This window comes from Hakea prostrata, chromosome 9, assembly GCF_041222555.1.
Source record: "Hakea prostrata isolate BN-2017 chromosome 9, UWA_Hpros_2, whole genome shotgun sequence".
In the NCBI taxonomy this organism is placed as follows: Eukaryota; Viridiplantae; Streptophyta; class Magnoliopsida; order Proteales; family Proteaceae; genus Hakea; species Hakea prostrata.
Genome location: NC_142608.1, coordinates 12,606,452 through 12,620,898, shown reverse-complemented (window position 1 = coordinate 12,620,898; position 14,447 = coordinate 12,606,452). Strand labels below are relative to the sequence as shown.

Below are 14,447 nucleotides of genomic sequence, written 5' to 3'. Positions count from 1 at the left end.
AATGAAATAGGAGATACAGGAGAGAATAAATTAAGAATGAAAATATGAGAGAATAAACTGAGAGAAATTCAAAGATCATGAGTTAATTTTTAATTATGATTTAACTTTTTGTTCCTTAAAACTAGGATTTAATGATAATCAAAAGATATAATTAAGAATGACATTTATACTTATCATTTTTATCATAAACTTTTATTTTTAATTTTGTTGGGGCCCAATAGTGATATTTAGAAGTGAACAAAATAAGGAAAGGAAAAAAAGAATATATAAATTTTGGGCGGTCCCTATGTGGCTCCGCCACTGGAGACTGATTCGTTCAATAAGAAACCCTAATTCATTTGTGACAAGAAAATAGATTCTTCGCAAGATATAATAGAAAAAAGAGTAACAAGCCAGATGAAGTGAATCAATAGATTTAACTTATCACAAAGGAACGAAAAAAAAGAACGAAGAGATTTAACTTTTAAATATATGTTGGTCCTTCAATCACCGACCACCAGAGAAAAAAAAATATAAAAAGAGAAGGTTTCTCCTCACCGTTGGCTTAGAGAAGTGTGGCTTATCTTCCCTGACGGGTGGTATATATTGCTTCCATCGGCTTTATAATCACAAATACAGGGGGCCAAAAGTGACGAGTATCTCGTCACTTCCTGTAGTCTTTGGTTGACAAGGGTGTTGTTACATAATTCTGTTCGTCCAATCAACCGAATGTACCTGCGAGAATGTGCTCGACCAGGGTGCTTGACGAGTTCTCTTGAAAGAATCTTTGTAGGAATGCAACAAGCAATAAAATAATGAGAGTAATAGCTCTACTCAACGTCCCTCTTTCTATCGTCTACTCGTCCTTTTATAGGCCTTTTTAGATCTCTTAGTCTTCAAGTCGAACTCAAACCTTATTTAGATTCCTCTTCAGACTCTATTAATTGAGTTTATCTCAAACAAGGGAGGGTCAATTTGAATTCCTCCTTAATTGGGAATCTAATTTATAAGATAAACAATATTATAAACGTGCTATCTTCCGACTTGTTTGTAGACTGACCACGATATGGTCGACTGACTTATAATTTCCTTATCAGAATGAGTCCGGATCTACAACCCTTATAATTTCCTTATCAGAAAAGAGTGGAACCCACGGAAAACACATTTTGAAAAGAAAAAAAATTCATATTTTCACCTGTGGGCCCCAATGTTTTTGTGGTTGGAAAGTCGTCACGGAGAGACGTGACGATCCCGATTCAATCCAGATTCTTATTAGAATATTATTTTGTTTGTTTGTTGTTTGGTTATTTTGGGAGTGCAGCTTGGAGATAACCTCTCAACCCTCACACTACCAGCAACTTCCAGAAGAAAGCGACTCCATGATCAACGCTAGCCACTGTGCAACCATATTTTTTAATACAAATTAAACACTCTTCCCAAGGAGTCCTCTTTTTCTTTTCTTTTTTCATTTTCCACGGATTATGCTTTTTATGGGTACATAATCATGGAAATTAGTATTTGTTCTAGAGTCAAACAACCCAATAACCCATTTATCTCTATGTAGAGAAAGCGAGAACATCTGTGACATGCCAGTTTCGCACTTATAAAAGACAGTTGATATGTCATTGTCCATTCAGAATTCAGATGGCATAAGCACCCACTTCAGCATCACAGGCCACTTCCATTCTTTATTTGCAAATGGCATTAAAAGTCAAGTCAATAGACTAGTGTGTCACCAAATCTGTCATATATGATTCATTCACCTTTCTTTTTATCTGACCACACCCACCCCTGAAAAAGGAATATTCTCCTCCCTGATCAAGGATTCAAAGTCAAAATTAATGAAAGGAAGAGGCGCCTCGTCTAAGTCCCCACTTTTTGTCATCAATGAAAAAATCAACATGTTCACATCAGATCCATCTATTTGAAACTCCCTCCCTCCCTCCCTTACATTTCCTTTGAAATTTGATCTCAAAACCAGGGAAATTTGAAAGCTTCCAATCCTACCTCTACATTTCCTTAGGATTAAGATACACGGAAGATCTATTGTGAAAGGGTTCATGCTTTCTCCTCCAAGTATGATGTTGTCAATAGATTGATGTTGTGCCTTTCTTTGCGCCTGATGGACCTACCCATACGAAGCCTCCTGGTTGTAAGTGCCTCTAATAAAACCGCCAGGGCGTTTTCGACTGCTTCAACATGCTTATCCAAGTCAATTGAGCTCAACTCAGGAAGGACGTGTAGTTCGGACAGGAGACCGGTGGCTGCTGCTGCTGTACAGGTACGGTCCCATGAAGGTTGGGGCCTGACTAAGAACATTCAGTACCATAGAGAAGATAGATAATGGAGGAAAACAGAATGGGAGAAGAAGAAACCAAAGACATGTACTGTGTTCAGCAATTCACCGGAGTTTGTGCATCACAGACGCACCTAGCATGTCCAGAGAAATGCATGGGAGGTTTTCCTCTCCCCATACCAACTTTGCTTGTTCCTGTTGCAAATCATAGTATCATAAGTAAACCCTGAAATTTGAAGTTAAAACTTAAAATGCAATTCCATGTCAAAAATGACAAAACAACTTTTGTCAATCAGGCAAAAGCAGGGTCTTAATCTTTTTCCTCTTTTACCCTTAAATTAAATACACCCTATGAACCTGGCATCTTTGCATGTCTCTGCAAATTAACTACAGACAAAAAGTGGTGTCAAAAAGTAACGATGGAAGTGGACACATGATGAGCACAGAGGTCTCAAGACCTGAGTTATCACAGTGTCTATGCAAGCATGACGTTTGAAGGTCAGGGGGAGAAAAGGAGACGAGGCGAAAGCTGGATGCCAAGGCACCACCAGAGTGCCTTGACACCCGGGCACAACTATGCTCAAGACATAAATCAAGAATGTGAAAACCACATCATAATTACCATTCAAACTCCGAACTGGTCAACCATTAACTATTCCTATAAATTATTGATCTGTAAGAAATAATGCAAGGAGAAAAACATTGGGGCAGATCATTCTGTCACATGTTTAATTTTGTCTCCTAGGTTTGTGTGCCTCAAGCATACTTGATACAGAAAGCAAAGATATGGGAAGAAGACCCTCTTCTCCCACTAGTGAAACCATAAAAATGGATCCATTTGGAACTTGTCCTTTGATCTCTCCAACCAGAAAGCTTCCTGGTGGGAAGTTGTCGATAATGTATTATCCATCATCTAAAATTTCTACACATCTGTGGATTTCTATTCACAAATAAGCTTTTAACTAGATGGTTAAGACTTATTTGGATCTGTTACTGTTCGAGACCAGACAAGAGAAAAACAATACATCCATTCTTCCATTCACATTTTTAAGGGTGTTTTGGGTTTTTTTTATTTTTTATATATATATATATATTTTATTAAAAAAAAAAAAAGAAAAAAAAGAAAAGAAAAGAAAAGAAAAGAAAGAAAAATAAAGAAGAAGAAGAAGAAGATTTTATCATGTTACCTTCAAACGACTGAACATTGCACCCGAGTTGCTCCATGTACCATCAATCAAAATAAAATTCAATGGACCATCTTCATACTTCTGTCCACCAGAACCAATATGAAGTTACGACCTCGTTTAACTGAAATAGAACATAAGATATTTCAAAGTAAGGAGACTCAAAAGAAACATAAGATATATCCAAGCTCATAAAGATATATTCTTGTACACAAATTGCTTTTGCAATATGTGAAATTAATTAGTCCTAGCCCCCAATACATTATTCTGTTTAAAACTGTTTTCACACACAACATTAGGCCTTTTTTAGACCTGCAAAAAGTAATTATAAACACCAGATTCTCAGCTGAGAGGACCCTAACAATTACTTAGTCATAGAATGGTACAGGAACATACCAAATCCTAATATAACAATAACTTAGAAGTTAGAAGGTACTTGAAAGTTGAAAAGTTGAAAACAACATCTGGCAGTATCGAAAGGAAGGTGCCAGCAGAGAATAATTCAACACCATCATCTTCATTGCTACAGTTGATTGTATACTCAAAAAGAAAACAAGAATAATAAAATTTTCTTGATGTTTGTCCCTCCCAAAATTAAATAAAACAATAGATGGCAGAGACAGGGAAGAAGCCAGGACTTGCTTTTATGGGGGAGGGGTTGAGTACAGAGTAAAGGGAGAAAAACTTCTTCTCATCTAATCTATCATCAATGTTACCACATGAAAGAACAAATGATTTAAAGAAATGCACACCTGGCATTCCAAGTGGTCCAGTCAGAGTCTGGTTCCAAACAATTCATTAAGTATGGTGACAAAACACTCTGGAAGTGTCAAACCAGTTAAGTTTCTTTTCAAGAGATTATCCATAATGAACTCTTGGTTGGCTTCACTATTAGGGGACTATTATTAATACATTACACAGTAGGAGAAGGTATAGTAGTATCATCAAACACCAACTCCTATAAACTAGTACTATTTCTCACTAAATAATTAAACATTGTGATGGGTCACATATTATTCTAATGTTATAAATGACCTCACAGCCCCCTAGGTACAAAACTGTTCTCTTGCTGCCTGTTGGTGCACTCCTTAAGCCACTTGCTCACAGAACCATCCCTGAATATATATAGAAGACCAAATTTTATAGAGGGTGGTGTTCCCATGGGCAGCTCTTCATTGTTTAAAACCTACTCCCATGAAAAGGGCAAACCTGGTGCCGAGGGCTTCTGCACAAGTAGTCTGGTGGCAATTTTCCTACACAACCTTGCCCTAGCAATTTATGGTGAAAGGCTATTTTGAAGCCTTGACTTAAGGTTACAACTGTTGACCACCGACCATTTCTACTTTTATCATCATTTTTATTTCCTTTTAATGTGTGAAACCATAAAACTTGGGCATCTCAAAAGTTTATAATTTCACACCATTTTCCTCACTAAGGCAAACAAACTTTACACGTGGAAGACTCTCTTCCCACATCCAGTTTGAAACCAATCAAACACGGCCTTAGGTAATTTAGATTCCTTGTGAGCAAGTTCATTAATGCACAAAGCAAACCCCACTCCCACAGTTGTGGGTAGGTGACTGGTCTAAAAAATAGTACCCTTCACCGTGCCTATTCATCAGAAACATGGAGATTAAAATATTAGATCAAACAACAAAATATATATTAAGAGAACCAGCACAAGTGTACAAGTCGGATTACCAACGACTGCTGAGCTTTCATACTAGCCAAAGATTCCTGGAAAGCATCCTGAACTGATTTGGTTGATAGGTTTGAATTAGGATAAAGGCACCAGACCTTGCTTTTCCCTGGAAGAACATCAGCTTTCATTCAGTAAACAGTGTACCTTTGGAATAATAAACAATCATGCTACTATACAAAAGTAGAACCTCAGTTATAGTCAAGGTGCGAAGTTTTGGCAAGATTTTGCCTTTTGCTGGTTGCCTAAACCAGTGAATCTGCAAAATCTCGCTAAGATTTCGCAACATATCTGCACAATTTCGTCTAAATTTAAAAAAATTGATAAGATAAAGGCAAAGGCTGAAAACGTCAAATCATTTCTTAAAGATCAAGTGTCAAGTCATTTTTTCAACAAAGCCTTAACAAGTCAAGTCATTTTTCAAGATATTTTGTCACCATTTTTCTTCTGTTCTACCACGTGTGTGGCTAGAAATGCCAAATGTCAGCTCATTTTCTTCACCAAGAAAGTGAATCCATGCACAGACACAGGGTGCAGGAAAAAGAATCGAAATTTTAACTCTTCTGTGAAACAGAAACAGAAACAGAAAAAGGAAAAGGGGCAGGTGGCCTGCTATTGCGTGATGGAAGACAAGAAGGGCTTTTTAGTTTTTCAGAAGAGAGATGATGATGAGACGACTCTTGAATGGCACTCGTCTTGTTTGAAGCCAAGGATTTGGACTTCACCACCGAGCTCAACGCGGAGATGGGCTGCTTCAACAACACAGAAGTTCTGTTCTTCATCTTGGTCGATCGAGAAGAATGAACTAATTAGGTCCCAAGAAAAGATCGATCAAACCAAAGAGGCAAAGACGAACACGTAACACGAACAACAGATCTGGGTCGCTTGGAGAGAACTTGATATGCAAGTATGCAATTGTATCTGCTCATTCAGTCTCCGGCAATATTTCTCAGGTTTGGCGGCGATTTTTGCCGATATTTCGTAGGTTCAACAATTTGCCAGCGACATTGATTAATCTAATTTTTCGGAGAGCTTTTCGGTTCGCTACTCACCGAACCGGGCTAATATTTTGGGCAAATTTCGTCGAAATGTTTTACCATGGTTATGATATGTTTTTCCAGTAGACCAAAATACCCCTCACCACATACTTTTTCCACATTAGCCATATCATTTCCAACCCCCTAGAACCCGTCCCCCCAAAATGAACACCATTTGAAACCCAAATGTCAGCTCCACTACTCCCAAAACAACTCCACGATGGAAACCCAAACGTGGCCTCCAAAAAAACAATCTACAATGAAGCATGCCTTCGAAATTGCTCTAAAACCTCAGGAAGGTTGGATCTTTCCTTTTCTCTGCTGATATTGATGGACTGGCGTGGTTTGTGATCAATATATTTAGCTTATCTTTGATTCCTTTCTATTGTTCTGATTTCTTTTACAGTTAATTAGAAGTTAGCACAGAAATGCTTCGTTTTGTTTCTGCTAATTTTGAAGAATGTGGGTTTCCTTTACAAGTCCTTAACAGTGGACAAAATGCGGTTCCTTTGGTAGTGTTAGATTTTGGCAATCAAGGATTTCCCTAAATTTTGTCTCAAAATACCACTGTGCTTTTGGGTTATCCAATCTTTACTTGCTCGGGACTCAAACTGAATTAATTGTGTGATATATTGAGGGGAGAGAGTGACAACGAGAGAAGAAGAGTGCCAGAAATTGGCAACAAGGGTGCTGGCCCGTCCGTCTCAGGCAGAGACGCTAATTCAGTGTGAGAAAGTTGAGGGAATCAGGACAAAGCGCAGGCCTCACAGCAGATGGCACTCAGTAGAAGAGGGATAGAAGCCCCACTGACAAAGAGAACAACAGATTAAAAAGGTTGGATTTTGCTCACTGCTTCATTTCATTTCATTGTTTTACACTAATATTCTCACTTATATTTCATTGCCTTTATTTCATTATTTGAATATTCAATGTGGGTTTGACTCTTGCTAATGACATATGTAATATCCCCATCCCCCATAGATATTAAAAAAAACATGAACCAAAAAAATTATCAAATTTGATGGGCTCTATTTTGGTTTTCCTTCCTTCTCCGTTGTCGTATGAATTGTTGTTATGCTATTTATTTATTCTTCTTCTTCTTCTTTTTTTTTTTGGTAGAAAGGAAATTTATTGGAATTTAAACTTAAACCCTCTCGGGTTCTTACAACCTAAATCATCTAATAAAGACCACATAACGAAAGAAGCCCCCGAAAGGGGGGGGGGGCGGGTACTAAGTCTTACTGTTTGTGACGTAGGACAGCCCTAGGTTAGGGTACGCTACAAGACAAAGGATCCTAAATCAAGAAGGGAGGGGTTTTGCCGAGCACACAATTAATTATCAAACTCAGAGAACTATACTAAATTAAAATTCCAGCAAAGAAATTATAACTAGCATGCAAGAATCAAACTTGAGGGCTGTGGAGGTGCAAATTAGATTTAAGATTTTATCATCCACTCCACAAGACTAGGCTAGAGGGATTGGGGCATTACATTCAAGGAAATAAAGAAATTCAGACAAGACATAATATAACCAACTTTATTCAATATAGAGTGAGTTACAACCAATGTAAAAGATAAAGACAACTCACATTCCCAAACCCAAATCAACTAATATGTAACCAGTAGATATTCTTATGTTGAACAAGAAGGCAGCACAGTAGAATTGCAATATGGATATGTAGCAGAAAATATATATAGATATAACTACTAGGAACAGGGCTGCAGTAACAATATAGCCAGCAGGAAATAGCAAGGGGCAGAAAAGATGAATGCCAAAAAAGACAAGAGGAAAATAACGGCAGCAAGTGGGACTGCTGTGGGAACAAGAAGATAAAAAGAAAGAAAAGAAACAAAGAGAAGGGAAGGGACACTAAAGACAGAAAAACAGAAGATTGCCGTAAGGTAGGAAAATAAGAGGAAATAAGGGAAAGAGGGAAGAAAAAGAAGAAGATTATTGAGCAGGAAAACAGAACAACCGTGGGGTTTGGGGAAGAAGAAAAAGATTTCCAGGATAGAAACTAGGTCTTTCTTGAGAAAAAAAGAGTAGGTCTTTGTAGAGGAGAGCAAAGGGAATTTTTCTAGTGGGAAACAAGGGTGAAAGGAGGAAAGAGAGCCTACCTGGAGAGAGAGGGAAGAGCTGGTTCCGCCAGGAGAGAGGGAGAGAGAGGGAGAGAGAGCAGCGTGAGTTCTTCTTTTCGAATTCTTCCATTTGTGCCTTCCTCTTGTGGCTGGTTACATACTTAAAAAGAAAGAAATAATTGAAACTATCACAAAATACCCTCAATAACTCAAATAAATGAAATAAAACCTAATAACTCTAAACTGTGGGGGGGGGGGGGGAAGGGTTTAAATTACCCTTTCAAAACAAAATCTGAAAGAATATGAATAATAATATAATATATATATAAAGGTGGCATGTGGACCAGTCCTCAGGGTCCAGATGACCCTCTCTAGTAGCCGAACCACATGGAAAGGTTCTGCCGCCTTCGCCTTTGGTAGAAACAAGTGGTCGACGGTCGTTGTGTGATGTCCCCATCAGCTTCTCTGCTGCGAAAGATGGTAAGTGATCTACTCCAAAGTTTGCCTTCCTTTGGCTGTACTGGCATGATATGGAGAGAAAGGAGGATCCTAGAGTTCTAATATCTTCAATGATGTTTCTAATTTTCCAAGGTATGGACTCTATTCCAGATTGAAGGATGGAAATGATTGCGTGATTGTCCCCTTCAACTATGACTTTGTGATATCCCAGTTCTTTGCTTTCCAAACTGTCCATTTAACTGCGACTGCTGTTGAGGTATTTGAGCCACACCCAACTTATGTTTTAATATAGGCCATCAGATTGGCCACAATCCAACAGTGTAATGGGTCTTATGGGAGAGTCCAATTAACCATAGAACCTAGTGATCCTAAACATGAATGCACACTCAAATAACATAGGATACTAAACACGCATCTTCTTGGGGTGTGTGCATGCATGTGAAGTGAGAACAATGTAGGCAAAGGCTGCAATTCAGGTTGACTGCACTTGATCACAGGTCATGGGTTAAGCATCCCATGACCTATAAGGTGTGGTACTTCAGTCCCATATGGCCTTTCAGTCCTAGGTTAGTGTGCATGCATGTGAAGTGAGAATGATGTAGGCACAGGCTGGAATTCAGGCTGACTACAGTTGATCACACGTCATGGATTAAACATCCCATGACCCATAAGGTGTGGTACCCAGTCCTATATGGCCTCTCAGTCCTAGGTTATTTTCTATTTCACTCTAGTAGTTCCTAGGTGTTTTATTTTCTCTTGTCTAGGTTTAGGCTACATTGAGTCCAGATTTCGCACCTATCTTGACTTATTCTAATTGGGTAAAGAGGATAAAACCAACAATCAGATAGGAATTGATTGAATAAGAAAGAAAAGTGGTTTGTTTCTATTGCCCAGTTGTATACGTGTCAACCAAATACACTGCCTTCTCTTTCCTCTCTCTCACTCTCCTTCCCAGGTCTGATCTCTGCTATTTACTCTTTCCTGTCCTGCCACTGTTTCTTCTTGTCCTATTCTTTCGTAGTTGATTTTTCTTGGTTTCTTCCTGATATTTCTCCAGTACAGGTAGTGAATAAGTCCACAAATTTAGATCGACCTCTATCAATTAATCTCTTTTCTGCCTGAACTTCTGTACATCGACTAACACTGCAAGGTTTGGGGTTGACATCCTGCATGGACTGTCAGATCTATTGTCAGCTGACTTCCATCAGACACGATTTACATTAATTCCCCACTTGTTCTTTTGGGGGGTTGTTAGTCGGATTCAAGAGGTTTGGGAGCTGAGAAGTTGGTATTGACACCTGAAAGATGATTGGACTACTGTTCTCTCACCTGCAATGATGGACACTCACTGCCAGTTCCTGTTCTGTAAGAATTCGGTTTTGACAAAAACCAAACTGAAATATTTCCACTGTTGAGCAAAACTTGGGCTCAACCCTACATGTTTCGGCTTCAGTTTAGTTTGGCCCAAAACTTTAGGGAGCTCCAATTTTTATTTTTATTTTTTTGGTAAAAGGAAGAAATTATTGACAGAGGCAAGACTGACAATTGACATCCTGGAAACATAGATCCGGAAGCCAAGTAGTGAAACACGGCCACACCATCGTACTTGCCAAAGATGAGGCCTTCCGGGCTAGAGCATCAGCTACACAATTAGCCTCTCTAGAAATGGACCCTAAAGACAAATTATCAGGCCAGCTAAAAACACTTTAATATCGTTAATTCGTTAACCCAAGAGAACTCCACAGGAACATCGCGAGATTGATCTAGGCAAAGCTGGACCCCCGCTCCACAATCCGATTCAACATGAACATCAGTAAGGCAGCAAGCCCATATGAATGGCCCAGATCGCTCCTTCTAAGATTGACCGGCAATCCATCTTGTCTAAGCAGGCCCACAACAGCTTGCCAGTGGTGTTTGTTAAGAAACGCAATGTTGGTAAAATGGCTTGTACTGATCAATGTGATCTCAAGCCCTCTATTTATAATAAAGTGGAAAGAACACTATTACATAAATACCCTTACTTGGGTAACAAGAAAATAGAAAATTACATGAATAAAAACTCTAATAGAGTTGGACTCCTAGTAGTACTACACCAACACTCCCCCTCAAGTTGAGGCATAGATGTTAGTCATGCCCAACTTGCCTACAATAAGAAGGAAATTTCCTTCTTTCAAACCCTTAGTGAAAATATCTGCCACTTGGTCTACAGACCTCACAAAAGGCATGCAAAAGAGCCCTTGTTCCAGCTTTCCTTCGACAAAAAACCTGTCAATTTCAATGTGCTTAGTTCGATCATGTTGTTCAAGATTATTGGCAATACTAATGGCAGCCTTGTTGTCACAATATAACATCATAGGGTTTGGAACTTGGATTCCAATATCTTCTAGCAAGCCTTTCAACCATAGTACCTCACAAACTCCACGAACCATAGTTCTATATTTAACTTTAGTCCTGGATAAAGCTATCACATTCTGTTTTTTACTTCTCCAAGTAACTAGATTACCTCCAACAAAGGTACAGTAACCTAAAATCGACTTCCTGTCAGGAGATCCAGCCCAGTCTGCATCAATGTATGATTCTACTCTTAGATTATCATTGGGTGACAAAAGTATTCCTTTTCCAGGAGTTCCCTTCAAATATTGTAGTATTCTAGTAACAGCCTTCATATGAGCTAAATGGGGATAATGCATGAATTGGCTTACTATCCCCACAGCAAAAGTGATGTCTGGCTTGGTGTGGGACAAGTAAATAAGCTTCCCTACCAACATTTGATATCTTCCTTCATCCACTGGTTCTCCCTCTTTTTCCTTAAGTTTAGCTCCGACTTTAATAGGGGTATCAACTGGTTATACACCCCCAACATTCCCACTTCTGATAATAAATCTAGGACATACTTTCGTTGGGACAAGAATATACCCTTCTTTGATCAAGCCACCTCAATCCCTAAGAAGTATTGTAACTTTCCTAGATCTTTAATCTCAAACTCTCTGCCAAGAAAGTCCTTTGAACTTTGAATATCTTCACCATTATTCCTTGTGATGACAATATCGCCTACATAAACAATGAGAAGTGTGATGTTAGTATCTGATTTCTTGACAAATAGTGTATGATTAGCATTGCTTTGCTTGTACCCAATAGAAGTCATTGCCTTCAGGAGGCGTCCAAACCAGCATCTATGAGATTGTTTTAACCCATAAATTGACCTTTTCAACCAACAAACTTTCCCTGTAGTATTGTCATCGGAGAAACTATATGAGATTTCCATGCAGACTTCTTCCTCTAACTCCCCATGTAAGAAGGCATTCTTTACGTCTAGTTGGTGCAAGTTCCAATGTTTGTTTACAGCTACAGAAAACAAAACTTTGACAGCGTTCAGTTTTGCAACAGGGGCAAAAGTCTCTTGATAATCAATCACATAAGTCTAGGTAAATCCCTTTCCAACTAGTCTAGCCTTCAACCTGTTGACTAATCCATCCATATTTTGTTTAACCACAAACACCCATTTGCAGCCCACGGGTTTTTTTCCTGGAGGAAGTGTAACCAGCTCCCAAGCATCATTTTTCTTTATTGCCTGCATTTCCTCTACCATAGCTGCCTTCCATTTATCATTAGCATAGGCTTCCTTTCAACTTTTAGGAATAGATATAGATAAGGGTGTCAAAACCTAACTCGAATCGTTAAAACCGGCTTGTTATAGCCCGAACCGGCTCGAACCGAAGCATAATGGGCTGTGTTTGGGCTGAACAACCTCAGCCCGCACTGGTTTGGGCTAGGCCAGGCCAGCCCGTTTGTGGCCCACTAGCCCGAACCGTTTGGCCCGAACCCAAACCAACCCGTTAAACCTGTTATAAATAAATAAAATAATTTAATTTAAATGTAAAAGACAAGAAAACCCCCCAGTATCCATTTGTTTTCCTTAATTGTTTTGCTTTGGAATATGCAAACAACAAGCCTGTCAAAGCCTTCGCCATTTGGAAGATGGGTTTAGTAAATATTTAGCAAGTGTATTATCATTTGAAAATATTTTAATCCTTTATTTTGATCCATTTTTACAAGTGCCAAGAAGGGTGAGGAGAACAAGCAGAGACAACCCCTTAAAATTCATTAAGATGACAACTTTCTTTTGTATATTAGTTCTATAACTTTTACTTCTTTGTAGAAAAAAAGTTTTTGGTTTTGAACACCCAACACAAGAGACTTGGAGAGAACTTAATGCTTATATGTGTTCACATGCTCTTGATAAATTCCACACATCAACAAGGTACTCAAAACATACAACTAATAAACCCGAACCCAAACCGTTAGTGAACCCCATTCTAAACCGTTAGCCCAAACCGTTAGTCATCCCGAACCCAAACTGCACCGGCCCGAAACCTTTATTTTCTTAATGGGCTATGTTTGGGTTAGGTGTTTTTCAGCTCGAAACCATTAGGCCCAGCCCGAACGGTTGACACCCCTAGATATAGATGATAGAGAGGATATAAAAGTACAGTAAGAGTCAGACAAAGAGTCATAAGAAACATATTTACCTATGGGATGTTGAGTACAATATCTGACTCATTTTCTAACAGCAATAGGAAGATAAGAAGAAGATACCTCAAGGGGAATAATAGAATTGATCCTGGAGCAAGAGACTGAAGTGGTAACGTGTCACCTTTCTCCACTTGCTTTAGCCAATTGTAATTCTTCCTCTAATAAGTCTACACCTCCTTATTATGGTCAATATTGTTTAGAAAGACCTTAATAGTGTACCTCACAAGAGTGGTCTCCCCCTGACCAGGTTCTTCACATGGTTTAGAAAACGGAGGGGGAGAATTAGAGTCCTCAGGTATACTTGTTGAAGTTTCCCCTTGGTCAGGAAACACTTCTTGAACTCCTAAGTTGTATTGTGGTGGTGTGATAGAAAGGTTTAGAGTTGGAAAAAGCACCTCTCCTCTAGGACACTCCCCTTGGAGAGGTGTATAGTAAACGCAAGACTCATTAAATATTACATCCATGATCCATGGAGATAATGGTTTTCTTGGAAGGAGGATGATAACATTTATACCCTTTTTGAGTAGCAGAACACCCTAGAAAAACGCAGCGTAGGCTACGGGAAACCAGCTTACTTTGATGGGGCTGTGATTCGGCATAATATACACATCCAAAAACCTTTGGGGAAATAACAAAAGAAGTGGTTCCCTGGAGAAGCTCATTAGGACATTTAAAATCAAGTATCCTACTGGACATCCTATTCATAAGATAAGAGGCAGTGAGTATAGCATCACTCCAGTATTAGTCAAGGACATTCATAGCAGTCATAAGTGAACGGGTTATCTCTAAAAGATGCTGATTCTTTTTTTCAGCAACCCCATTTTGGGCAACTGGGTCAACACAACTGATATGGTGTATTATGCCAGAGTCAAAGAGATATCTCTAAAATTCACCATCAATATACTATGTGCCATTGTCACTGCGAAGGATCTTCACAGTGGCATTAAACTGAATTTTAATCATATTTTAAAAATCACAAAAACATCGAAAAACCTCATTTTTTTGTTTTAAAAGATATATCCAAGTAGAACGAGTGTGACAATCAATAAAAGTATCAAAGTACCTATGGCCAACAATAGACAAACGTCGGCAAGGGCCCCACACATCAGTATGAATTAGTTCAAAATGAATAGATTTTCTATTATAAAGAGAAGGTAAGTAAGTAGAACGACTCTGCTTCG

The 14,447-nt window shown here is 38.8% G+C and overlaps 1 protein-coding gene across 3 annotated transcripts in view; it reads right to left on the bottom strand.

Moving 5' to 3' along the window:
* Positions 1 to 2,013: 2,013 nt before the first annotated feature.
* LOC149004694 (DTW domain-containing protein) overlaps positions 2,014 to 14,447 on the bottom strand; it is a 32,970-nt gene continuing 20,536 nt past the window's right edge. The window contains exons 5-8 of one of the 3 annotated variants that reach the window (XM_089135511.1): positions 5,161 to 5,267; positions 3,463 to 3,543; positions 2,385 to 2,470; positions 2,014 to 2,284 (exon numbers count right to left, since the gene is read on the bottom strand). In XM_089135511.1, the coding sequence (XP_088991637.1) occupies positions 2,038 to 2,284; positions 2,385 to 2,470; positions 3,463 to 3,543; positions 5,161 to 5,267 (521 nt within the window). In that variant the 3' untranslated portion in view covers positions 2,014 to 2,037. Of the gene's footprint in view, positions 2,285 to 2,367; positions 2,471 to 3,462; positions 3,544 to 5,160; positions 5,268 to 14,447 lie in introns of all 3 variants that reach the window. The other 2 variants (XM_089135512.1, XM_089135513.1) reach the window with 2 other exon arrangements.